Genomic DNA, 25,578 nt, shown 5'->3' with positions numbered 1-25,578 from the left:
GATTGCTTCATGTTTCTTGACCATTTTGTTGTTGTTGTTGTTTTTCTATAAAATGACAAGTCACTTAATGATTTCATCCAACTGAAAAAAAAATCATCTAGTCTCTCTTAGGAACTGTACTAGACACTGCTGATTTAAAGATGAATAAGAGATCATTCCTACTCCCAAGGAATTTGCCATCTTGTAGAGGCATACATAGTAAAGCCTCATGTGCCCACCATCCAACTTCAGTAGTTACTGACATAGTAAAGGTAATTCTCAACAAGTATTTTAAGGCTAAAATTGCTATGGTGTTTTTTATTATTTAGGAAGAAACTATTAGCAGAGGAACTGGTTGGGAGGTAATTTCATGGGTTGATGAGATCTTACCAAACTCATGGGCCTTATAGGGAGAGGAGGTTCCAAATGGATAAAGACTTCTGAGGTAGAATTGACAAGAGTTTCTCAGCTATAATCCAGTGTAATTTTTTTTTTTAGAAATAAAATATAATTTGTCTAAGTTATATTTTTGTACTGGACCTCAGGAAATTGAAAGAATCTGAGGAAACTATTTTTTTTAGAGAAAATCTTTTTTTTTTTTTTTTTTTTTTTTGGTAATTGTTCCAGGAGTAGAATTTAGTGCATCATCAGTTACCTACGATAGCCAGTGCTCATCCCAAAAAGTGTCCTCCTTAATGCTCCTTACCCATTTAGCCCGTCCCCCCACCCAGCACTCCTCCAGCAACCCTCAGTTTATTCTCTGTATTTAAGAGTCTCTTATGGTTTGCCTCCCTCTCTGTTTTTATCTTATTTTTCCTTCCCTTCCCTCATCTTTCTCTGTTTTGTATCTTAAATTCCTCATATGAGTGAAGTCATGTGATATTTGTCTTTCTCTGACTTGTTTTGCTTAGCATAATACCCTCTAGTTCCATCCACATTATTGTAGATAGCAAGATTTCATTCTTTTTGATTGCTGAGTAATACTCCATTGTGTGTATATACCACATCTTCTTTATTCATTCATTTGAGCTTTTTCCATACTTTGGCTATTGTTGATAGTGCTGCTATAAATTTTTAATTTTTTGAGGAACCTTCATACTGTTTTCCAGAGTGCCTGCACCAGTTTGCATTCCCACCAGCAGTGCAAAAGGGCTCTCTTTTCTCTGCATCCTTGCCAATAACTGTTGTTTCCTGAGTTAATTTTAGCCATTCTGACAGGTGTGAGGAGGTATCTCATTGTAGTTTTGATTTGTATTTCCCCGATGATGAGTGATGTTGGGCATCTTTTCATGAGTCTGTTAGCCATATGATAACTAATTTTTGGACCTTTGCAAAATGAGCTGCGTCTTCTACAGTTCAAGTATTTTAATTCTTTTAGCTTCTAATTGAGTTGTCATGACAGTTCATATGAATCATGTAAAATTTGCCTAAATGAGAGAAGTTTATATTTATTACATAAGGATTGATAAAAATCTTTAATTGCTCTTGGAATATCTTTTTTATTTTATTTAAAATTTTTTTATTGTTTATTCATTTTTAAGAGAGAGAAAGACAGAGTGTGAGTAGGGGAGGGGCAGAGAGAGAGGGAGACACAGAATCCAAAGTAGGCTCCAGGCTCTAAGCTGTCAGCACACAGCCTGTTGCAGGGCTCGAACCCACAAACCATGAGACCATGACCTGAGCCAAAGTTGGAGGCCCAACCGGTGAGCCACTCATGCACCCTTAAATAGCTTTTTTAAACATTAGTGTTCTTTAAGAAGACTTTCAGTAAGTCTTCGGAGTACTAGTTAGGTGCTTACATGAAGTTATTTTTGTGATTTATTTAGGTAAAGCACCTGTTGTATAAAACACGACAGCTTTGCTTTGGGGATGTTTTTTTTAAGTGAGGAGACAGCCTGTATTTGTAATAACCTTATAAGTAATATATAGTTGAAAACTATATTTTGAACTTATGATACAACAGCTAGATCACTGTATTGAAATGCAGTGAAGCTTTTATGGATAAAATCAAAATTCAGTTAAATTTAATGTACCACTAGAGAGATGTAAAGGGAAAATATTTCATAGTAATTCAGAATTATCAGAAAGAAAGATAGTATGGAAAAGAAAGCTAAAAACACGTGTAAAAAGTTCAGTTGTGGAGGTCTGTTATATGAGATTGTAGTTAAGATGTCTTAAAGAAATAACTGCACAAAAATAGTGAGCTGGAATTGAGCGAGAGGGCGTTGGGGAAGAGGGAGAGGAAGAGAGGAGACATTTGTGATGGGAGGATTGGAAAATCGAAACTGGAAAGCGGTAGCAAGATTTGTGTTACGTGTTGAATATATTCAGAATAGTAATGCTGATGACTTGAGTGTTAAATTATTTTGGGAATTTAAGGAATTGGGCAGAATTATTTCTGGATAACTGCTTCTAGTTCTGAAATTGTGTGGAAGCTGCTGAGTTTTGTAAAGACTAGAAAAACATAGTGCTGACCCTGAACACTTAGGTATGGAGGTCAAATTTTGTAGCAGGAAGATTTCTTCACCAAAAAAACTGAGTGAGTGAGGTAAAAATCAGGTATTGGTTTATTAAATAAAACCATCTTCAAGCTATTCATTTTCTTTTATTAGAATATCAGAAAATTGATACAGTATTTAGTAGGTACTTTGTGTTCTTCATGGCCATACTTCTCAAAGTGGGTAAGTGTTGTCTTAATTAGTGGTCTCAGCCTAACAAAGCATTGACAAACTGCTCGGAAAACAGAGTATAAACTCAGAGGAAACCTGAACTATTAGAATCACTAAGCGTGAACAATCATAGCTTTCTTCCTTTTCACATTAACATAACGTTCCTTTTTTTCAACTGAAGAAAAGTCCTGGCAAAAACAAACAAAACAAAACCAAAAACCAAAGCAAAATATGTGCTCTTGATCTTCAGAATAAGCTTTAATCTGTCTTTTTTTTCTTGAAGCTTTTTTTTTTTTTAATTTTTTTTTTCAACGTTTATTTATTTTTGGGACAGAGAGAGACAGAGCATGAACGGGGGAGGGGCAGAGAGAGAGGGAGACACAGAATCGGAAGCAGGCTCCAGGCTCTGAGCCATCAGCCCAGAGCCTGACGCGGGGCTCGAACTCACAGACGGCGAGATCGTGACCTGGCTGAAGTCGGACGCTTAACCGACTGCGCCACCCAGGCACCCCTCTTGAAGCTTTTTAAAATGTAGCTTGTTTAAGCAAAACCTAGGTTTACAGATTTAAATCTTCTCACTGTTGGGGAAAGGAGAAATCCCTATTATGCAGTTTCAGTTCTAGCTAGTCCTTTTCCTGAGAGAACTTTTAAAACGGGTGAGGCTGCTGCCCTCACGTTCTCATATCTTCTAGCCACCTACTTCCACCGCCCGCCCTTCTGTCAAAATTGCCCTAATTCCGACAGTGACCACTCAATGTCATTCAATGGCTTGTCTTCTCATCTCTTGATTTCTTTGTGGTTTTTGTTAGAAATGAAACCTTCCCTTTAAAATTCTCTCTGGACAGTTTTAAAAATAGAAGAAGTTCTTATATGCCCAGATAGTTTCAAGAAAAATGCCTCTTTCAAAGGTAACTAGGTGAACACATGGCAGCTCTGTGATCTTATTAAAATTGGTGAGAACATTTGCTTTTAAAAAAGCATTTTTTTCTTAGCATTAGTAGTTGATCATATTAATTTAATTCTATAATTCTCTCATTTGTCTAAATTGTATTGAATGCCTTCTTATGTGCCAGGCACTATTCCAGGTATTGGGGTACAAAAATAGAGAAGACAGAGATTCTTGCGGAATCTCTTGTGGAGTGTATTTTTATGTATTAAAAACTACCTGATTACTGTATGTTTAGTATATATCTGCTTTATCTGTTACTTTTTGAATAATTAGATACCTCTTGTATGTAGTGCCATGGTTCAGCACAAGCAATAACTAGTTGCCTATTTCTAAGTCTCTTGATAGCTGTGGTTAATGTTTTATTAATGTCCACATGTAGTTATTAATCAGGTAGTTTTATCAGAAATACCAAAAGCAATGATTATTTCTACAAATTGCTATTTCATATGGGTCCTCCCTGGTCATAGATGTATACTAGTCGCATTTGGCTTAATGTCCCTTAGTGCCCCTTAAGTACTAGGGTGCTGTATGCAATCTAATTGCTGTATCATTACCAGGATAATCAGTAAATTAAAGCTATTGATCATGCAGTGTTATGAGGGACCTAGTTCCTTTCAAATGTCAGTCTATAAAGATAAAGGGAGCCTAGCCTACGTTTTTAAGAGAGGAGAAAAGATTCTTTTCCCATAATGTCTGGTCAGGCAGAAGGCTGAGAGTCAGCTAGAAGTTGAATGTTGATTGAGTTGAATCATATTATGGTTAAGAGTTCATTAGGGGTATGTGTATGCATGTGTATATATGCATGTTTAGGAAAAGATATCCCAAATATAAAATCTTACATAAATCATTACACAAAATAATCTGAACCAACATAGTATTTAATCAACCTGTTTGTCAGCAGTACTGAAAACATATCATAGTAGGACAAGTGAATATTAGGAGGCTGTTGCAATTCTAGAATGAATAGAATTGGTGACAGTGGACACAGGGAGAAGTGCGTGGAATTTGGATTTACTGATGGATTACTAATGTATTATATGGCGGGGAGCAATGTAAACAGTAATTCCTAGTTTCTTATTTGGATAGGTTGTGGTGACAGTCACTGAGATGGGATACCCTGGGAAACAAGTTTTAGGAAGAAAATATGGGCTCAAATTTGGACATGGTGATTTTGAGGAACCTTTGAGTCTCTGGAGCTCAGAACACATGGGCATGGGTGCAAACACCCAGAGATGAGAGAGTGATGAAAAGTATACCACTGAGAAAAGTGTGGAGAGCCCTTGGAACAGTTGGGAAGTTAATAGAGGAGAGGGAACAGCAATGGGGTCTTTGGGGGGTAAGAGAGAGGGCTTTGTCATTGAAGCCAAAGGAAGCAAAGTGGTCCACAGTGAAAGGATTGAAGAATGTCCCTGGAACTTAGTGGCATGGAGAGAGGTCTTGTATTACTTCCGTGAAAACTGAGGAAAGATACAGAAGCCATGTTGAGCTCAGTTGAGGAATGAGTGGGAGAGGAGGAAATAGAGGTAATGAGTATACAACAACTCTTTTGAGAAATTTGTTGTTGCAAAGTAGGAGACTGTATGATAGCCAGAGGGTTATGTGGCATTGAAGAAAGGTTTCTTTTACATGGGAGGTATATATTAGAGTTTATTTATTTTTTCTTATTAAATTATTAATTAATTTATAGACACAGAGCACATGAACAGACGGGGAGCAGAGAGAGGAGAGAGAGAGAGAGAGAGAGAGAATATCCCATCAAGCTCCACACTCAGCATAGGGTCTGATGTGGGGCTCTATCTCGTGACCATGAGATCATGACCCGAGCTAAAATCAAGAGTCAGATGCTTAACTGACTGAGCTACCTAGGTGCCCTGTATTGGAGTTTTAATAGCTGTAGGTACACAGTAATGACTTATTGATCTCTATAGAACATGTAACATATGATATATTTAATTACTTTGAATTCTCCTTATATATTATGGGACTTAAAATTCAGATATTTGCGTTTAATTTCAGAGGAAGTGAGCTTAGACCATTGTACACTGTTGTTTTTAGTTAACTCAGTTTTTTTACCCAAAGAGTACAGAAACTTGCTACCCTCAAACTACCAATGTTTTTCCAGTTCAAAAATATAATCAGGGGTGCCTAAGTGGCTCAGTTGGTTGAGCATCTGCCTCTTGATTTTGGCTCAGGTCATGATCCCAGGGTAGCGCTCCATGCTGAGAGTGGAACCTGCTTAAGATTCTCTCTCTCCTGCCCCTCTCCTCTGCTCCTCCGTGCATGCTCACTTGCTCTCTCTCGCTCTCTCCCTCTCTCTAAAATTAAAAAATATATATATATATATATATACTTAGAACCAAATAAATTGTGAGGAAGATCATTTTATGACTTATCCTGGCTCTTTTTTTTTTAATTTCTTTTTTAACATTTATTTATTATTGAGAGACAGACACAGAGCGTGAGCAGGGGAGGAGCAGAGAGAGAGGGAGACACAGAATCCGAAGCAGGCTCTAGGCTCCAAGCTGTCAGCTCAGAGTCCGACGTGGGGCTCGAACTCACAAACTGTAAGATCACGACCTGAGCTGAAGTCTGATGCGTAGCTGACTGAGCCACCCAGGTGCCCCTATCCTGGCTCTTTTGTGGCATAATATTCTTTTGCTGATCTTAAACTTGGTTGGATAGTGAAGAAGAGGCAGCTGGAAGGAAGTTACAGGTGTCAGTTTACTCAGGTGTAAGTCTTCTCAAGAATAATATGCTCAAGACATTTTGTGAAGCATATTTAGCTTTGTTGCTTTTCAAAGTTAACCAAACTTATATTTTAATTTAAGTCCATGAGAGAAATTTAAAGAATTGAAATGACTTTTTTTGGTGTATGATTATAAAAGAATTCATGATCATTGTGAATATTTCAAATAGCATAGGAAAATAAACAGAAGTAATTTTCCTCTTAATTCTATTGCACACGTATTTTGAAGTATATTCTTCTGTATTCTTTTCCTATGAAGGTTGAAATCAGATTTCTAAGTAGTATGTGTTAGAGAAAGAGAGGGAGCAAGAGAGGCAGGGAGGGAGAGAGAGAATAAATATGTATTTAAAATAATACTGTATAAAATTTTGAGAGATGGAGAGAGAGAATGTGTATTTAAAATTATACCACATATACTGTTTTGAAACTTGCTTTTTTCACTCTGGTCTCTAATGTGCAGTAAATAGCATGTTAAATCATATAAGCTCTACCTCCTTTAATTTTGTTTTGCTTCAAGCCAATCAGAATTGGAAGCTTAGGTTCTCTAACTGAACAACATAAAAGTTTGCTTTGAAGAAGCTGAAACAAAGCAGAATAGATGTAAATTTGATGGTTTATTAAAAATATTAATGGGATGAGTTTACTTGAGCTTTTGAGTCATGGCAGCTACTACAGTTTTTTTCCAAAATGGCCAGATTATGACCATATGGGGAAAAAATGGGACATATTTCAGAGGAAGGGCCTCCAAAACTGAGGTCTGGGCTGGAGGTGGAAGAGTGTGTATAAGCTAGAGAAGCTGGTGACGTAGATGATGGGCCCATTTTAGAAAATGGAGATATTGATACTATGACTTTTAAGGCTTGAACCTTGAAACTAGAGCCTGAATGTTAGACCAAACCAGTGTATGTCATCAGGGTTTGGAATCCAGATGGTTACACCAGGGTCCACTCTAAGAGATCAAAAACTGAGCAACAAATACAAGTAAAGATAAAATCTGAGCAAAGAGGCATAAAACATAGCTCTAGGTTCAAGCTAGGCACCAGGAGAAAGTTAAGGAATGGAATTTATATTCATAAGACTGGGAAGTGCAATTCAGTTTCTTGTTCATTTGGGCGGATCATTATAGTAACACACTTTGTCATCATTGACTTCGTGACGAAAAATATTTGCCTTTGTTTCATTTCTAAACACCCTTGGAAATGGGTGTGACTGATGAGTCTATGCTGCTCCCCCCAGCAAGGTGGAGCTGTGTAGGTTGTGTGGGTTTTGTAGGAAAGGACCAGGTTTTTCATGTAGGGAGTACTTTGGATCAGGATGTAGGGGTATCCACAAGACATGATAGGCCTGCGATCCACTTTTGGCATCCCATTTCCCCATCCTCTGTCCTACCCACGCTGTTAGCCAACTTGCCCTACATTCATGTCAGGAGATTCACATGGTTCTTTTTACGCCTTGAAATGTGTCCCAGAAATATATAAGTAACACATTCATTATTTTGAATAAGTTCATAGGATGATTTTAAAAAGTAAATGAAAGGAAGTAAAAACTTTTCTTGATGGTAGAATAACATGGTTCACCAATAAAGAAGGCAGATCGGGAAAAAATGTCTAAGACATCACTGAGCTGACATTACTGTTATGATTTAATGCCCTCCCCAATTTTTCTCTTGACCCAGGCTTCCATTTTTATATAAATTCATTAGTATACTTTCTGTAACAATAGCAGTTCAGCAGTAAACACAGTATGAATGGTTTGTTCTCTTTTCTTAGGCACAATAACCTTGGTGCCCGACCAAAGGGGCTGTCCACTCTGGTGAAGAGCGGTGTCCCTGAAGCATTGAGGGCAGAGGTATGGCAGTTACTATCAGGCTGCCATGACAACCAGACAATGCTGGATAGATACCGACTTCTTATCACAAAGGTAGGAAGCTTTTTTCATATTCTTCTCACTGGACAACATATTAAATAAATATTGTTTTTATAGGTGCAATAAGTCATAAATGTTTTGAACTTCTTTAAAAACTATCAGTGTTGTGCAGCGAATAGTTCTGCCTTTTGTTCTGAGCATTTGTTGGATAGTGGATAGTGGCTTTCACTTTTTTGTTGAAATGGAATATATTTATATTTCAAGTGTTTTCAATTAACCTTTCTTATTATGTGAGATTTATATAGTTATATTTGTACACAGTATGCTTGTACTCGAGTATAATTTTGAAATCAAATTAACTTAAAATGAAATTAAAAGGCCTCCTGTGCTTATGTAATCTTATACTTAAATGATGTAGATAGTTGCCCAGATCCCTGTTCTGTCAGGAGTCCCTGGTTCCAATGTAAATTCCTGTGCTTATGTCCAAAAAACTGATGGTAGAGCATGTACAAAGATAAGCTTCAGTCCTAGAATCTCCTCATAGGTCTCACCTCCTAATTTCTTACTCTACTCTAAATCATAGATTTAAAAATCTCTATTCATAAATGAGATTTTTTTGCTAACCAAGTCTTCGTTCCTCAGGATTTATCAACTTTTCAGATTCTTTAGCCCCTCTAATTCCTTCTTCCCTTACTTCCGTTTCGGCCTCCCTCCCTTTCACAGATATTTTCTGAGTGCCAGTATATTCAGTCACTGCTAAATTCAGATTATAAAAAAAACCTTTATCATTGTTTATAATTAGTGTGTTCTGCAGTGGAATGTGCGAGATGATCCATTGATGTGTGTGTGTTGGGGGGGATGTCTAAAGTTCCGTTTGTATTTTTTTAAGTTGCAACACAAAGGATATTCAGCTATACTAATATTTTCTGTGCCATAGTACTGAGACTTGACTAAGTCCAGTGGCCATTTGTCCCATGTGAGTCAGGAGTGACCTGATGGAAGAAGGGGCTTGTGCACCTTGGGAAGGAATAACAGTGGTGCTCACACTCATACATGCACTTTCATGATATTAGAGTTCTCTTGCAATTTGCGTGTGCTCAAATATGTGGAGTTAAAGATTGTCTAGTTTTAACTTAGCCCCCACAGGGTATATGTGTGGTTTAAAGAGATTGCTATCACAGAATGTTACATATCAAGATACTAAACAAAACAAAACAAAAACCCCACTAATGTGTCCCTTCAAGTAAGAATTAATGTGATAATGGATGACAAAGCAACTACCTCTGTAAATAAGTTCATGTTATAGAGAAGGACTTTTGAAACATTTGGCGATTTAAACATCACTGTGTGATTTTGTCGCACTGAAAGCTGTGTGCGTTATAATAAAACTCTTAACATCTTCTTCCTGGAATCAGAAATTCCAAATGTGTTTAAGACTTGTACAAACAGTTGCAGAAAATTTGGGACTGACTGTTAATACAAAAATATAACACCTTCTGATTTACTGATAAGAAAATTCATTTGAGAAAATGAGTGATTTCCTAACCAAATTTCAACAATATGATTGTTGGGTGGGACTGAAAAAAAAAATGGTGCCCTCTGTTTGGGTCTCTGGATCTCTAGAAGTCTTTCTCAGATACGATAACGATTAAAACTGTGACTCAAGAAAACTGATTTTGAGGCAGGTTTTCAAATTATTGTTTCATAAACTGCTAAACAAGTATGTTAACAAATAATTCCTATTGTATGATTTTGTTACATGAAATGTGCAGAATAGGCGAATGCAGAGAGGCAGGAAGTAGACTAATGATTGCTTTGGGATGGGGGTTAGAAGAATTGGGAGTGCTAACAGGTATGAGGTTGCTTTTGGGGGTGATAGAAATGTTCTGGAATTTTATAGTGGTGATGGTTGTACAACATTGTGAATTGTATACTTTAAAAGTGAATTTTATGTTAAGTATATCTCAGTAGAAAAATTACACAAAATAAAACATTTAAAAAATGACCCATGTTTAATATTGAATAATATTTTTGTGAAGCATAACTTTTTCATTGTCTTTACCTTATTTTATATCCTATCTACATTTCTATGTAGATCTATATTAGCACAAGTGCTACTGTGTGCATAATAAAAATGAGCAAAATAAGTATACATGTATTGGAAGTTTATCCCCAGAAAAGTTTTTATTAATGGAGGTGTCTGAGGAAAAATACCCAGAGACCATATCTCTGGGTGTCAGATCACTTTTTTATCTAAAAAACAAACTATATACTTTTAATAGCTGCTTATAGAGTAGCCGCTACTGCCATATCCCTTTCTCTACTAAGAAGCTTTTAAAATTCATGTCTTTTAGGATTTCAGACTTTGGGAGCAAAATAAATAATAAGTCTCCCGTGATATTATTTATGAACTCCCAACAATGCAGTTTCTGTCATACATATGATAAAAGCTTTACCATATATGAAGCACCATGGTAATTTTGAATATACAATTTGCAGGAAGAAGTTTAAGATCAAGAGGCAGAATGACAAAAAAAATGTTTTCATTGAATAAAGTATTCTCAGACTCTTTTTTACTCTGGAACCTGGCAGTGATTTACTTTCTGCTTCTGGCAGTAGCAGACAGATACCCAGGCTTTGCCGGTTGTGGGACTTGGCACCTGCCTCTAGGTGTTCCATTCTGAATCACCTGGCTTCGTTCTTTAGTTCCTGTTTCCTGCAATTTCTTAACTTGAGAAGCAACAGCAGCCTCCTGATTCTCTGGACCGTAGTGGTGCTGGCCAACCTAAAAGTTAGCAGTAGTGTCCCCAGTGTTCTGGTCTTCCAGCTTTTCTAGTACTTAAGTACCTAAGTTCTTACATGAAATCTCTCTTTCCCTGACTAAACTCGGATATACTTGGCATATGCTTGTCACCTTGTTGTCATGCCTCTAAGGGTATGGCAAAATGTTATAATTACAATTGCAGAATTTTTTTTTTTTTTTTAAGCAAAATGATGCAAACCAGAACCAGCTGAGGGACGAGATACATAGGGCAGAATCTGGTACTGAGAGTGTTCCAAATATGAAGCTTGCAGCGTCGTCAGGGACACATTATCCTTCCCACATCACTGCATGCTAGTACGTACTTGGAAGATCACTAACCCTGGAAGCTTACCAAGCTTTGGACTCCAGAGTTTTTATGGGGTTTCGTTACATTGGCATGATTGATTGAATCATCACCCACCTAGTTGAACTCCATCTTTAGCTCTCTCTTCTCCCCTTCCCTGAAGTTGGGCTGATATCACCTGACTCAACACCTCTAACCACGTGTTTGGTTTTTCTGGCTTGGTTAGCCCCCAGTGCTGAGTCCTCTTTTTAACCTAAACCATCTAGGGGCCTACCATAAGTTGCCTCCTTAGCATAAACTATCAGAGTGTTGAAGGGGCCCACCGTGAATTAAAAAAAGACACTCCTATCATTTGGGAAATTCTAGGGGTTTAGAGGTTATCTTCCATGAGCCTGTACTGAGGCTGGACATCTCTTTGGCTAATCTGATCAAGTCTATTGCCCTTTTAAAGAGCTTTCCCTTAAACCTAAATAGCAGTTTTCACTTAATCTTTTTGGCCAAAGTACTGTTACATGGCTACAATCTCCCTAGAAAGCTGAGAAATTTTTTTTTTAAGGTGGTCGCAATGCTTTTCTCCTCCACCTCCCAAAATATGGGCTTAATAAGGAAGAAAAGCGAAAATAGATATTGGATAGACACTTAACCTTTCTCTGCTGCAGACAGCTGTTAATAGAGGCAATAGTTGAGGTATGTTGTGGAATAATTTATTATAAAAATTAAGCTTAGTAATTTATTTTAGGATGGCAAATGTTTAAAAATTACCACTAGAGATTGACTAACTGTATAATTTAAGGTAATATAATACATATTTCCACATTCAGTTTATACATTTATGACTACATAAAATTTTTTTTATTTTATTTTTTATTTTTTAAAATTTACATCCAAATTAGCATATAGTGCAACAATGATTTCAGGAGTAGGTTCCTTAATGCCCCTTACCCATTTAGCCCATCCCCCCTCCCACAACCCCTCCAGCAACCCTCAGTTTGTTCTCCATATTAATGAGTCTCTTCTGTTTTGTCCCTCTCCCTGTTTTTATATTATTTTTGTTTCTCTTCCCTTATGTTCATCTGTTTTGTCTCTTAAAGTCCCCACATGAGTGAAGTCATATGATTTTTGTCCTTCTCTGACTGACTAATTTCACTTAGCATAATACCCTCTAGTTCCATCCATGTAGTTGCAAATGGCAAGATTTCATTCTTTTTGATTTCCGGGTAATACTCCATTTTGTGTGTGTGTGTGTGTGTGTGTGTGTGTATGTATGTATGTATATATATATGTATACATACATATATATATGTATATATACATACATACATACACACCACATTTTCTTTATCCATTCATCCATCAATGGACATTTGGGCTCTTTCCATACTTTGGCTATTGTTGATAGTGCTGCTGTAAACATGGGGGTGCATGTTTCCCTTCGAAACAGCACACCTGTATTCCGCCTAGTAGTGCCATTGCTGGGTCGTAGCGTAGTTCTAGTTTCAGTCTTTTGAGGAACCTCCATACTGTTTTCCAGAGTGGCTGCAGCAGTTTGCATTCCCACCAGCAGTGCTAAAGAGATCCTCTTTCTCTGCATCCTCGCCAACATCTATCATTGCCTGAGTTGTTAATGTTGGCCATTCTGACAGGTGTCAGGTGGTATCTCACTGTGGTTTTGATTTGTATTTCCCTGATGATGAGTGATGTGGAGTATTTTCTCATGTGTCAGTTGGCCATCTGGATGTCTTCCTTGGAGAAGTGTCTATTCAACTACATAAAATTTTTAATGTTAATTCTATTGTTGACAGTGCAATTTATCAAAAACAACATTTTCATATAAACAGTATAGAAATGTGTGGCTCCAATAATGTTCCTTTATTCAAGCTCTCAAGTTATAACATTTCTGTGGGAGGAAATACAGTGGTATTTTCAGTTCCCTTGTCTTCCTTGCTTCTAGCCAAAGATAATAAAAGATAAATGTCAGTATCTTAAAAAACAATTTTGTCCTTTTTGTATGTTTACAGGTAGACATTAGGCATCAAGTGCTTATAGCCAAGAGTATATGTATGTACTTTGGTGGTGAATACGTGTAAGCTTACCAGCCACTCAGTAGAAAGAAAATGAATACCCAGAGGATTTTCAGTAAGAAGTGTCTCCAGTATTTGCTATTTGTTGGTCGTGGTTCAGCAGTTGGTAGTGTCTTCTTTTGGTCCAGTTAATTCTTCCTGTCTTATCAAGGAAATGGCAATACTTCAAGGTTAGTTAATGAAATGGTTCAGCTTGAACAAATAGTTGCTTTATAAAAACCCCACCAAGGACCTAATATTATGTAGGGAAGGAATGATAGAACCAGTAAAAAAAATTTATTTTAAGTAGTCTCCACATCCGACATGGGGCTCCAACTCACAACCCTGAGATCAAGAGTTCCATGCTACACCGATGAGCCAGCCAGGTGCTCCAGTAATAGAAAAGTTCTAAAACACCTAACTTCAACCAACCCTTTTAGGATGGGTCTTTGCACAGTCTGTCCTAAAGTGAACTGAGGCTTCAGCCATTGCTGCTGCATGATTTCTGCCAGGGGCTGAGGGCATCGCCACTGTTGACAGATCATGACAGGCTCATACCACATATTTCTGAAGTCTTAAGTTCTTTATTGCTTATAGTTGATATTTCATGTGATTCCTATGAAATTAGCATTCTTCATAATTTTGAGGTGAGAAGGATTATGACCCTATAGTATCAAACAGAATTTAGAACTTGTGAACTGAGGATTAAATCTTAATATCTAGTTTGAGGAGCCACTGAGTAGTGATTACATTTTCACATATTAGCAACCTTTTGACATGAGGAGGTTATGTGTGTTTTAGGGCAACCTGAATTTTATGTTGTTTTACAGAACTGTATTTGTGATTTCAGTAATTACATGACACGTGTGGTATAGTTTATCCATCAAGTGTGCTGATTATCATTTACATAACGTAGCAAATGTTGGATTACAGTTCTGTGCTCTTTTGTAGAAGTGATCTGATTTGTAATACTCATACTTTACACTTTGTTAAAATCAAAACAAGTTTTTAATTTGATAAGCTTTCAGAAATAACATCATCATAAGCCATTTTCCTACCATTTGAGTTCTTGTTTTTTCCAAAGGAATATTTTCTTTAACAAGTATCTCTCTGTGTGTATGTGTACATGCATGCACGCACGCACACACACACACACACACACACACACACACACTTTCTTTTTACAGGATTTAAGTTCTAGTGCTAGATTCAGCTAAATTTGAGTCTCACCCCTCCCATGTATTAATTTATGATCTTGAAAAGTTATCCCAACTTTCTAAGCCTCAGTTTAATCATTTATAAGGCAGAGATAGTAGTACTGACTCGAATTAAATAAGATGATAAAGTGCTGGGCACATAGTAAGTATTTGAGATTAGCTTCTACTATTTTTACCAATATGATAATACATCATGAACATGATAACAGTTATAATGGATATTGGTGTCAGTCTATACTTCTACTTTAATATGTATGTTAGACTGCTTCCAGTCACATAATTTTCACAAGAGCGCACAATGTGAATAACAGCTGATGGAATTGAGAAGGAACCTTTTTAGAAATGTAAAGTGTCAGACATTTTTTTTCCGTTTTTTTTTTTTTTTTTTTTAGCCCCCTGGTTGGTGAATATCATGGAATATTTGAATCCTAAAACTTGACCTTGTAGTGGTTATATGATTTATTATTTTAGTGATTATGCGTAAAGTATATCATAAAGTCAGATGATCTCTAAAAACCACTCCTGATGACTGTTAAGGCTACAAGGCAGATAGTAGTCTCATTCACTTATTAATTCATTTACTGCAAGTCAGGTATTACTTCCATCAACTTATTAATCCATTCATTCGGCAAGTCTTTATCAAGCATCTTTCACAGGCCAGGCTTCCTATGGTTTCTAGGGCTACGTACGTGAAAAGAGTTCATACCCTTGATGAGTGCAGCCTAGGGAAAGCCAAGCCTGTGCACGGATAGACTGCATTTACATTATGATACAGATTATAATAGGTATCTTAATCAAGTGTGTGGAATACAGACGAGGTAGTTGCAGCTCTGTTTGGGTGAGCTGGGAAGACTTCACAAGGAAGATGATGTCTGAGGTGGGAATTCAGTGCCTGAGCAGGATAGGAGAAGGGAATGCAGTATAGGACTGGCTTATGTAATGATTCAGCCGCCAGTTAGTGACTGAGCTTGGATTGTACAGGGAGCCTTTGCAAGTGGAATCAGCATGCTCCTTTCTTTCCTCACTCCTACCCCAGTTGGCCAGCTACGTCCACTATTCATGGGTCAATGCTTGTCCTCTTGTTAAATGAGAAGAATGTAATACAAGTTTGTTCTTGTTAGAATACATATGTGAAGTAAAAAACTTTAGAAAATATGTCATTTGAAAATGATATCACAAGGGAATATTAAATTGGCTTCCTAGGGTTGAAGTAGTAGAATTTTAATAAGTAATATTATAGAGTCTATTCAATAAATATTTGAGTATTTACTGTGTGCCAGGTGCTGTGCTAGGATGGTATTGCATGTTAATTTTTAGAATCCATGAACTAAAAAAATACTATCTATTGGCTAAATATAAAACAGTATGAACTTGCAAAGAAGAGCATGTGCTTAAACCTCTATCCGAGAGCCAAAAGGGCAGTAGTTGCAAATATTACTTTGGTAGTTGCTGCCAAAACTCTCTTTTGGAATATAAATAAAAACAGCTGTGAGACTGACCTGTTTTAAGATTCTGCAAGTTCTCTGCTTTCTTGAGCATTATTGTATGGACAGGTAAGGCTCCACTCTGTTTATTCTTGTCAGGTTGTTGGTGCTGCTCAGGGTGAAGCCTGTCTTCTGTCTGTTCTCCAGTGTATTATTGTAGCAGATGGCTTTTAATAAAACATGTAGGTAAAGAAAATGTTTTACTCTATTTCAGTGGAACATTCTATAATTATAATTACTGGACATTCTCAAGAGAAAGTATTTAAATTGGTATCTTTCTTGTGATTGAATAACATTTAGAGAATATTTAATTGAAAAGTCAAATTATGCTATCATTTATGTATTTTTTTATTTGAGAAGATTTCACAACTAAATTAAATGCTTTACATCATTTAGCCAGGTAGTTGTTTGCTTTTTGTTTACATGGTTTATTTTTTTAAAAATTCAGTACTGTTAGATAACAACTCTAGATTTCATCGAGAGGCAGGGCACTGCTTAATTACACGGCTGCTCTGTTCTCTGTCATCACCTTGTCTAGTTTTAGGAAATGAGCTTTTTGATAGAATGGGGTTATTCCAGATGGGTCTGTACCATCGGTATGTGTAAAAGCCACAGACTCTCATACTGAATGGTACATTACTGATATAGCTCTAAAATTTACAAACATTTCTCCAGAAAATTCTTAATTCTTTAAAATGTACTAACCCAACCAAAATAAGGTGGGCAAGCAGAATAAAGAATATTCACTGTGTTGTAATGTAAATGCCTTGAACACATAGTCACCAGCAGCCTTTATTAGAGGAAATCAAGAATTATTGAAAGAGGTTCTTTAAGAAAATGTGTTTTCTCTTTTCTTGTGTAGTAAGGGTGATGGTTTCTCACTATATAATTATACCTTGCTTATTACTGGTTTTTCACAGCATAATTTTTACCAAATTTTCTTTCATCTCTGAGGTCTTTCATTTTCTTTGATATATATATTGACATTGGCATGTATCAAAACTATAATTATATGTGAATCTGAGCACTGACATGTTTCTGTAAAAATTTTAAAATTATTCTTTCATGTACTTAAGTGCCAGTGTTCTATTTCTAGTAACAGATAGTGTTCTTGTTTATCCTTTAAACGCAGTAAATAGTTTTCAGGTAAATTAAGGAACAGGTGATTTCATGTCATAGAGTTAGAGAAGTACATTGTTTTGAGGGAAGTCTTTTGAATTATTATTAAGCGTGCATCATTTAGTGGCATAAAAGCTGTATTTATAGCTTTAGAATTAAGGATAAGAGGAAAAAAGTGATATTTTTCCTAAATCATGCAAATTTTCAAGTTAGAGTATGACTCTTGGATCCCAATTTCATAACAACATTTTTTGCACAATAACTTTATTAACGTTATTTGCACTCACTTTATATTTTATTGGGTAATGTGGTATGATGAGTTTTCCTCCAGGGCTTTTGCATTGATTTACTTTTCTATTTAAATTTGTTTGGTTCTGTTTACCATTAATTAGTGCCAAGGTTAAAAAAAAAAGGGGGGTGAGACAACAGGTATGAGCTAAGTACCAAAAATCCACCCCCAGGCCCCATATTACACATTTCTTGTCATAGTTTGGTAACAGTTAACAGTTCCATTTTGTTTGATAACTTCATGAATCTTTCTCAGTTATCTTCTCTTTATCTTTTTGTGTCTTTTTATATTTGTCTCTCCATCATATCTTCCATTCTCTATTACCTGCCTCTTGTTAACTGTCCATAATGTAGCCGTGAAAGTGGTTTTCATTATTTGTTGTTTTATATTTGCTGAGCTTCATTTTCCCTGTGAATTTCTCAGATTAGGCTGCATGTTAGTTGCATGGCTTTTAGTTGATTTTTAAGACTGATAAGAGACTGTGTCATCATAGATAAACTGTCATTTTGTTTCTCCAAACAAAATGTACTTTGTATCCTCAGAGCCTGGCACTAGCCTTTAACATAAATATTTGTTGAATGACTACATGAAGTAAACCCTTTGGTCAGTGCCCCATGATTAGACAAAAAGGAGGGATTAATTGGTTATGGCATTATAATCGAAGAATATATTAGAAGTTATGAATGTTATTTTTTTAATAGAACACTTCAGCTTGTAGACCAGAGTGGATTAATTGAAGTCTCACTTTTGCCATCACATTTTATTTATTTATTTTTTTTTAATTTTTTTTTCAACGTTTTTTATTTTTGGGTCAGAGAGAGACAGAGCATGAACGGGGGAGGGGCAGAGAGAGAGGGAGACACAGAATCGGAAACAGGCTCCAGGCTCCGAGCCATCAGCCCAGAGCCCGACGCGGGGCTCCAACTCACGGACCGCGAGATCGTGACCTGAGCTGAAGTCGGACGCTGAACCGACTGCGCCATCCAGGCGCCCCTGCCATCACATTTTAAAAAATGTTTTATTTATTTGAGAGAGAGAGAGAGAGAGAGAACAAACAAGCAGGGGAGGGGCAGAGAAGGAGGGGTTGGGGACAAAGAATCCAAAGTGGTCTCTGTGCTGACAGCAGAGAACCCAATATGGGACTTGAACTCAGGAACCATGAGATAATGACCTAAGCCGAAGTCAGACACTTAACCAACTGAGCTACCCAGGCACCCCTTTTCATCACATTTAATGAGTAGCTCTTAAGGACCAGATGAAAGACTAATCATTGAAAAGTTTTCTTCTTAATTTATTCAAATTGTTCATTATAAGATAAATAATTATTTCTTTTGAGCTTATGGAATAGATATATAATTGTTAATATGCATAGAGACCCCAAAATATTAAATACAGTGCATCTCCTATTGCAAACTCCTATCCTAGTTTCTACTTCTTTTCTCATCAGTAGAAAAAAAAAAAAAATAAATGGAAAAGCCAAAGGACCATTGAGTAAACTTAGGATTATTGTAGGCCTTAGAAAAATTCAGTTCCTTTGTAAAATTTCTTGAGATTCCTCAAGAAGATACTAGATGAATACTATGTTGGGGATATTATTGACAGTGCAAAAATTTTTCAGACTTTAAAGCTTTATTCCATAAACTGGCTTTTGATTTAATTAATATATTCATTCCATAGACTGTTTCAAAATAAATATTGTAATTAACTCAATATGCTGCAATTTAAAAAGAATAGTTGTACCAGAACAATTTATTATGATTCTCATTTGATTGTTTTTTTTTTCTCTATTAAATCTTTACTTTTTCTAGGATTCACAATTTTATCAGTAATGCTTCTATTAAGAATACAATAGGCTTTCCTTTTATACATACAAACTTTTTTATTCCTGATGAATGATGCATAGACTAGGTAAAAATTGCTGAAAACTTTTTTATTGCTAGGTTGGAAATTTATGGGTATGCATAGTTGAGGACTTTACTTGTTAACTACTGCCAGAATAATTGAATCACTTCTACCCTTTAAGAGCTGATCTTTGACATGTTTATTAAAACTACTTAATCTTTTAATAGATAACTAATTTTCTGAAGACAGCATTATGCAGCCTTTACCTCGATACCTGCAAAAATTATGTGAAAAGGAGCAATTCCATTTAACTCTTTAAAACTTTAGTTCTAGTTTGAAAAGTATGATGGCAATTTTTAATTAAAAACTTATCTTTAAAAAAAAGAAAGCTTATCTTAATTTTTCTACCCATCTGTCTATTTGATACTTAGATACTCTAGGTAAGGTTCCATCTCTTCATACAGATTATGTAATCACAGTCTCTGTAGCTTTCTTTACTTCATAGGGACTTCAGATCTTTGCTTTGAGGAGTTTCAAAGGTCACACCTGTGCAGTGATGATTTAGGTGTATTTACAAAATTTCTTTCTCATTTAGTCCTATGGAGCTGATCATGCAGTCAAAAGGGAAATTGATCTTTATTGCATACTATTTAAAATGAAGATTCTTCTGAGTAAAAAACTATAGAAGAATTTAAGGATTGAAGGGATTCCCTAGAGGAATTATGTAGAAGGAGTTAATCTCTGTTTCCCCCTGGGGTTGGTGATGTATCTATAGGTATTGACCTACGGTTTTTCCAACTTATTTTTATTATGAACAGATCCTTCCCTTTTAGAACAGAAAATAGATTGAGTTTGACCCTTGGGAAAAAAATGATACTTAATAGTACCGTGAGGAGAGTCATTGTTTGTCCCAGTGGCACAGTGTAGTCTTGCATTAAGTGCTCTGGGACTAATTAATCAGGAAACGACTATAATTAAAAAGGAAACTGCTCATCAGCTGCCTGCTCAGGCTATTTTACAGAAAGAAATTGGAGACTTAGCTATTTGCTATCCAGCTTCTAGCAACTTTCTTTAACTGTTTACGTCCTAGCTGAAAGGAGCGATTTAAAGATTTCTAGTGAACTTTATCTTGTAGTGGTAAGCTTTGATGCGTAATGGACTTCTTTTTAGATGTAATTGACATGATAGCAATAATTTTGGGAGTTAAAATATTTTGGTTGATCTGCAAGGTTTTTAAACTTGTAATCTTACCATTTAAAAGAAAATTTAATATTTCTTTATTTTTGAGGTGGGGGAGGGGCAGAGAGAGAGGGAGACAGAGAATCCAAAGCAGGCTTTGCGCTATCAATGCAAAACCCAACATGGGGCTAGAACTCAGGAACTGTGCCCAAGTCAGACACTCAACTGACTGAGCCACCCAGGTGCCCCTTAATCTTACCATATTTTTAAAATTCTGGAACAAACCGTGCTACTTAGAAATAATCTTAGTAGATACCATTTGGGTATGTATCTAGATATATATAAATATAAAGAAACATATATATATGTCATGTGAGATCACAATCAATGTAAATATCTGACAACTATTAGTGGATTTATTTAACTCATATTGGCATTTGTGTCAGCTTAACCATTTGGTTTAACTGAAGTCTTTTTAGAGAATTACTATGTAAGAGAGACTATTTTAATTTCACAAGAGTGTGCATTATATATGTATTCTGTGTCTTGTTTCCCAGGCTTTTTTGTGTTTGTATGATGATACTATATTCAGGATATAAGATTTTTCATAATTTAGCAAATAGTGATTATGAACTACTGGGAAGAACTTTTATCATTGTTCTTAATGTTGCTCTTGTTAACTTACTTCCTGTCTTTTGATATTTGTTTTAATACATATTCAGAGGTTTATTAGTTTCTAAAATGCGCAGGTAGTTGGACGCATTAGGAAGATAAGAATTAGAAAGTTACCCTCAGTAAGAATTGGAATTGTAACTTACTCTTTTTTGTATCCTTTGCACCCTTCCACCCCTACCTGCTGGCACACAGTAGATTCTGATTTTTATATTCTGATTCTTTATTTTCATGCAGATGATTTGAATTGTGGTCCTTTGGGGATCACTTTATTCTTTGCTGTTATTTCAAATAAGGTATAGTTCAAGATTCTAAATCTTGTACAAATGATTGCTGACACAACACTATCTGGCATGCTTCACTCTGGCAACATAAGTCTTGTGATTGTGGGAGTAATTGCTTTTTAAAGGTAGATGTATTTCTGTTGAATTGTCATTTGTTAAAAAAAAAAAGGAAGACGAAGAAGAAGAAGAAGAAGAAGAAGAAGAAGAAGAAGAAGAAAAAGTTGTTAACCCAGAAATGCTACTAACCTGTGTTATGTGCTATATCTGATGGGAGCAAGACACTGTTGGCAACAAGAAGAGTATTAAAACAGGAGCCATAACTTTCATTCAGGTTTTAGATTTCTGGGCTTCCTTTTGATTAAAGTTTTCCTTTGAACTTTGGGTATATGGATTTGCATTAATGCTTTGCATAACTCAGTTACTCAGATGTTCATCTTATTTGAAGTATTGTCATGTGCTTATTTAATACATTAAATTTGAGAATTGATTTAGAAACATTAGTTTATCTTTTTGATTTACCTGTGGATTAGAGTGATTACAGTTAATAATAGTATTACAGTTAATGCAGAATAGTATTAGTAGTAGTTAATACAGTTAATGCAGAATAGTAATAATAGTATTACAGTTAATGCAGAAATCTAAAAGTTTAAATAAATACTCAGCCCAAGGTCAAAAGGAAGAGGTATGTCAGAACCGGAAATAGAAACTAGAGTTACCTGTAATTTATCTATGATTTTTAACTCTCTTTTTAGTGTTTTCCATCGAACTTCCTTAGAGCATAAAGTTACAGAGAATATTTCTTCTTTATATTGTGGTAAAACTGCAGGTTTATCAAAGTTTTCATGAATAAATAGTACCTCCAGAGACTGAAAACTAAGAGGCAAATTGCTGGCTTTCCAGAGGTAGCCTTTCCAGTGCTGAGGTATGTTAGCACATCCATAGAACTTGTGTTTTGTCTGGGCTGCTCACCAGTGTCAGTACCGACTCTCCTTGGTACACATGTGACAGTGGATAAAAGCTGTGCATCACTCCAAAATGATGTGGAACTGATCCAGAATAGATGCTTGAATCATTTACTTTTCATAGGTAACAGATGATATTTAGATTAGTAAGGTAGTTGATATTATTTCCACTGAAACTGTGTTTTCTGGGGGCGTGGAGGTAAACTTTTTTTTTTTTTTGAGGGAAACTTTTAATTACTGCTTTATCACCAGGTCAAGTCATGCAGTTACAAAGTAGTTAGAAATTTCTCAAAGACTGTTGTTGGTTTTGTTTTGTTTTGTTTTTTAAAGCTCATTCTTAGAAAAATAATATCCAGTACTTCATTGGGACACTACTGTTCAAAAGGCCCTGGCCAAGTAAGCCCCAAACAAAACACTCAACCCAAGGTTGTTTTCAGCCCACTGTTAATGAAGTTATACATAGAGTACAAGGCCTCTAAAAGAGGACACAAAGGCGAGTTGGGGCTATTGGCAAGGCTCAGAGCTGCCAACTGGACTCCAACATGGGAGCCTAAGTGGCTTTTTTCTGGGGCATTTTACTTGAATTATTGCTCAGACAACACAGTAGGTGTTTAAAAGAGAAGAATAATTAACATGATAAGAAGGTTATTCTCTTTGGACTGTATGTCATAATTATGGTTAATAAATTCAGACAGTCTTAACAAAAATAGCCTCCATCATTTGTAGGTATGAAGATAACTTAATTTTCCATCAGGCTTTTAATTTTTGCTCGACAATAATACATGATTGATGAGCTATAAATGAGACTGTTTTCTGTTACAAAAATACAAGCTTTTTTTCATTTATTATACTTACAGGCATTCATTCCACTGATACTGTTAATGGAACCCTACGTAGAATGATTTTGTTACCATACGAGAGGAAAGATTCTCTAAATTCTATCTAGTTTGTACCAAATTCAGTGGTGTCTTAAGTCATTGACAGTTTTTTAATATAGGTGTCCTCTGGTGGCATATTAATACTTTGAGAGAATGGTTACAAATTAAATAATGACTTTGTTTTTTTATTCTGGAGATAGAGATATTCTCTAAGAATGCTTGTAGCAGTGGAGCATCCTTGAAACACAAGAGAAACCTACGTTTATATTGGTAGTTTTAAGGGTTCTCCAAGGATTCCAGTCTTGCTTCAGGAGTACCCCAAAGAGTCTTTAAAGGAGGGCTTAGTCCAGTAAAAAATATTGGGGCAAACCTAAATGCCAGCATTATGTCACTTTGATTCTATTAGAGTATAAACTTAGAATACAGTCTAAAGTGCCAATTCCATACCTTCCTGCAAGAATGATTTAATCACCAAGCAGAGTCAATACTTGATAATTTGTTCTTGGTTTGTTTACATTCAGTTTAAATTTCACTGTTGACTTTTTGAGGTCAGAAACATTTTCTAGGACAGACCTCAGAATTTAATGTGTCTTCAGAACACCTGTGAATCTTGTTAAAATGCAGATTCTGATTCAGTGGGTCTGGGTTGGGCTTGCAATTCTCATTTCTAATAACCCATCTGTTAATGCCAATACTTCTACTGGTCTATGGCATACAATTTAAGTACCAAGGGTCTGGGTCTTAGGCCTTAAGCTCTAAAATGTTTTTGAAATACTTTTTTTTTTTCAGATGTTTATTTTTTTGAGAGACAGAGATAGAGTGTGAGTGGGGCGGGGGGGGGGGGGGGCGGGCAGAGAGAGAGAGAGAGAGAGAGAGAGAGAGAGAGAGAGAGAGAGACTCAGGATCCCAAGCAGGCTCCAGGCTGTAAGCTGTCAACACAACGCCTGATGTGGGGCTTGAACTCACAAGCCATGAGATCATGACCTGAGCCAAAGTCGGACACTTAACCGACTGAGGCCACCCAGGCGCCCCTCTGAAATACTTTTTAAGTTATTATTGCCTGAGTGAATGCCTATAATTATTTCTGGCTTATTTTAGTTGAGAAAGAAATAGCTTGACAATGAATTTCATATTAAAAAAAAAAAGAAAGAAATAGCTAAAAAGTCACAATGTAATTTAATATTTACTATAAAATAGTTTTTAAATTTTTCTATAATTATGGGTAAACCTTTACTATAATAGATCATAATTGAATACTATCATTGTTATAGACAGATAAGATAATATAGTTTAAAAACAAAAATAGTTATAGTTTCTTATCAAAGGAATACTATATAAATATAAAATGAGAATCATGACATTGGATTAAACATAGTTGCCTTGTAAGGTTTAAGTTCTTTTTTCTTAATTTATGCTTTATGTAACATCTGAATCCTCTGATACTTGGCTTTTACTTGATGGAAAAGAAGGAAGGAAAGTCAGAGAATCAAAGAAGTAGACAATTCTTGTGAACGATTTTTCTCTCTTGGGTTTTGGCTGTCTACTTTCATTTTTGATTCAGGCGGCTTCCTTAATTCTCAAAATGTATAGAGCCTTTTAGGTTTTCCATTTGAGCCTGAAGAATAAGAATTAAATTTTACTTCCATTAATCTTCATTCCCATTCTACTTGACCCACCACACTTAAAACCTTAATATGTTTTACTTCCCAGGAAGATAAGTCCTATTCACCATTCCTTCTGTCGGGTTATATTGAGAGAAGAGTTCTTTAGTGAAAGCAAACCACATTAATTTAAAATATTCTATCACGGAGATAGTAGCTTAACACAGTGTAAGGTTACTGGAGGGCTATGTTTTTTTCTTTTTTGGAAATGGGTAAAGATGCAACCAGAAAGATACTGTGACAAGTAGTCCTCTAGGAAACCTGGCCAGTGCTTTTGCTGTAGAACTGAAATGACATATACTAAGTACCTTAACTGAAATAGCCACTTTATTTGTATTACTTTTTAGAAATCACTCCCAGGAAGAAAATTAGTTTAGATATTATTCATGACATATTTGAACACTGACATAAACATAATTAAGTGAATCTTGAGCATACTATGTATTAATCCAGATTGTTGATTTGGAGAGCATTAGGTTGAATGTTACTAATTTAATTTGTGACAGTGCTTTCTATTTTATTATTACTTTTTTGTGAGAGTGCTTTTTAAATGGCACTCATCATTCAAGACATGTTTAGTATCATTCTAAATGCTCAAGAGGATTTATAAACTGG

General features: G+C 35.9%; 1 protein-coding gene across 5 annotated transcripts in view; it reads left to right on the top strand.

Annotated features, from left to right (window-relative positions):
• Positions 1-25,578, top strand: part of RABGAP1L (RAB GTPase activating protein 1 like) — a 779,355-nt gene that overhangs the window by 237,968 nt on the left and 515,809 nt on the right. For all 5 annotated transcript variants that reach the window (XM_086693120.1, XM_086693117.1, XM_086693118.1 and 2 more), the window contains one exon: positions 8,113-8,263. In XM_086693120.1, the coding sequence (XP_086549246.1) occupies positions 8,113-8,263 (151 nt within the window). The remainder of the gene's footprint in view (positions 1-8,112; positions 8,264-25,578) is intronic.

Source organism: Puma concolor, chromosome E4 (assembly GCF_028749965.1).
Source record: "Puma concolor isolate L17-30 chromosome E4, mPumCon1.1.hap2, whole genome shotgun sequence".
NCBI classification, from domain to species: Eukaryota; Metazoa; Chordata; class Mammalia; order Carnivora; family Felidae; genus Puma; species Puma concolor.
Note: the sequence above shows the minus strand (reverse complement) of the source record. Positions and strands in the feature narration are given on the sequence as shown.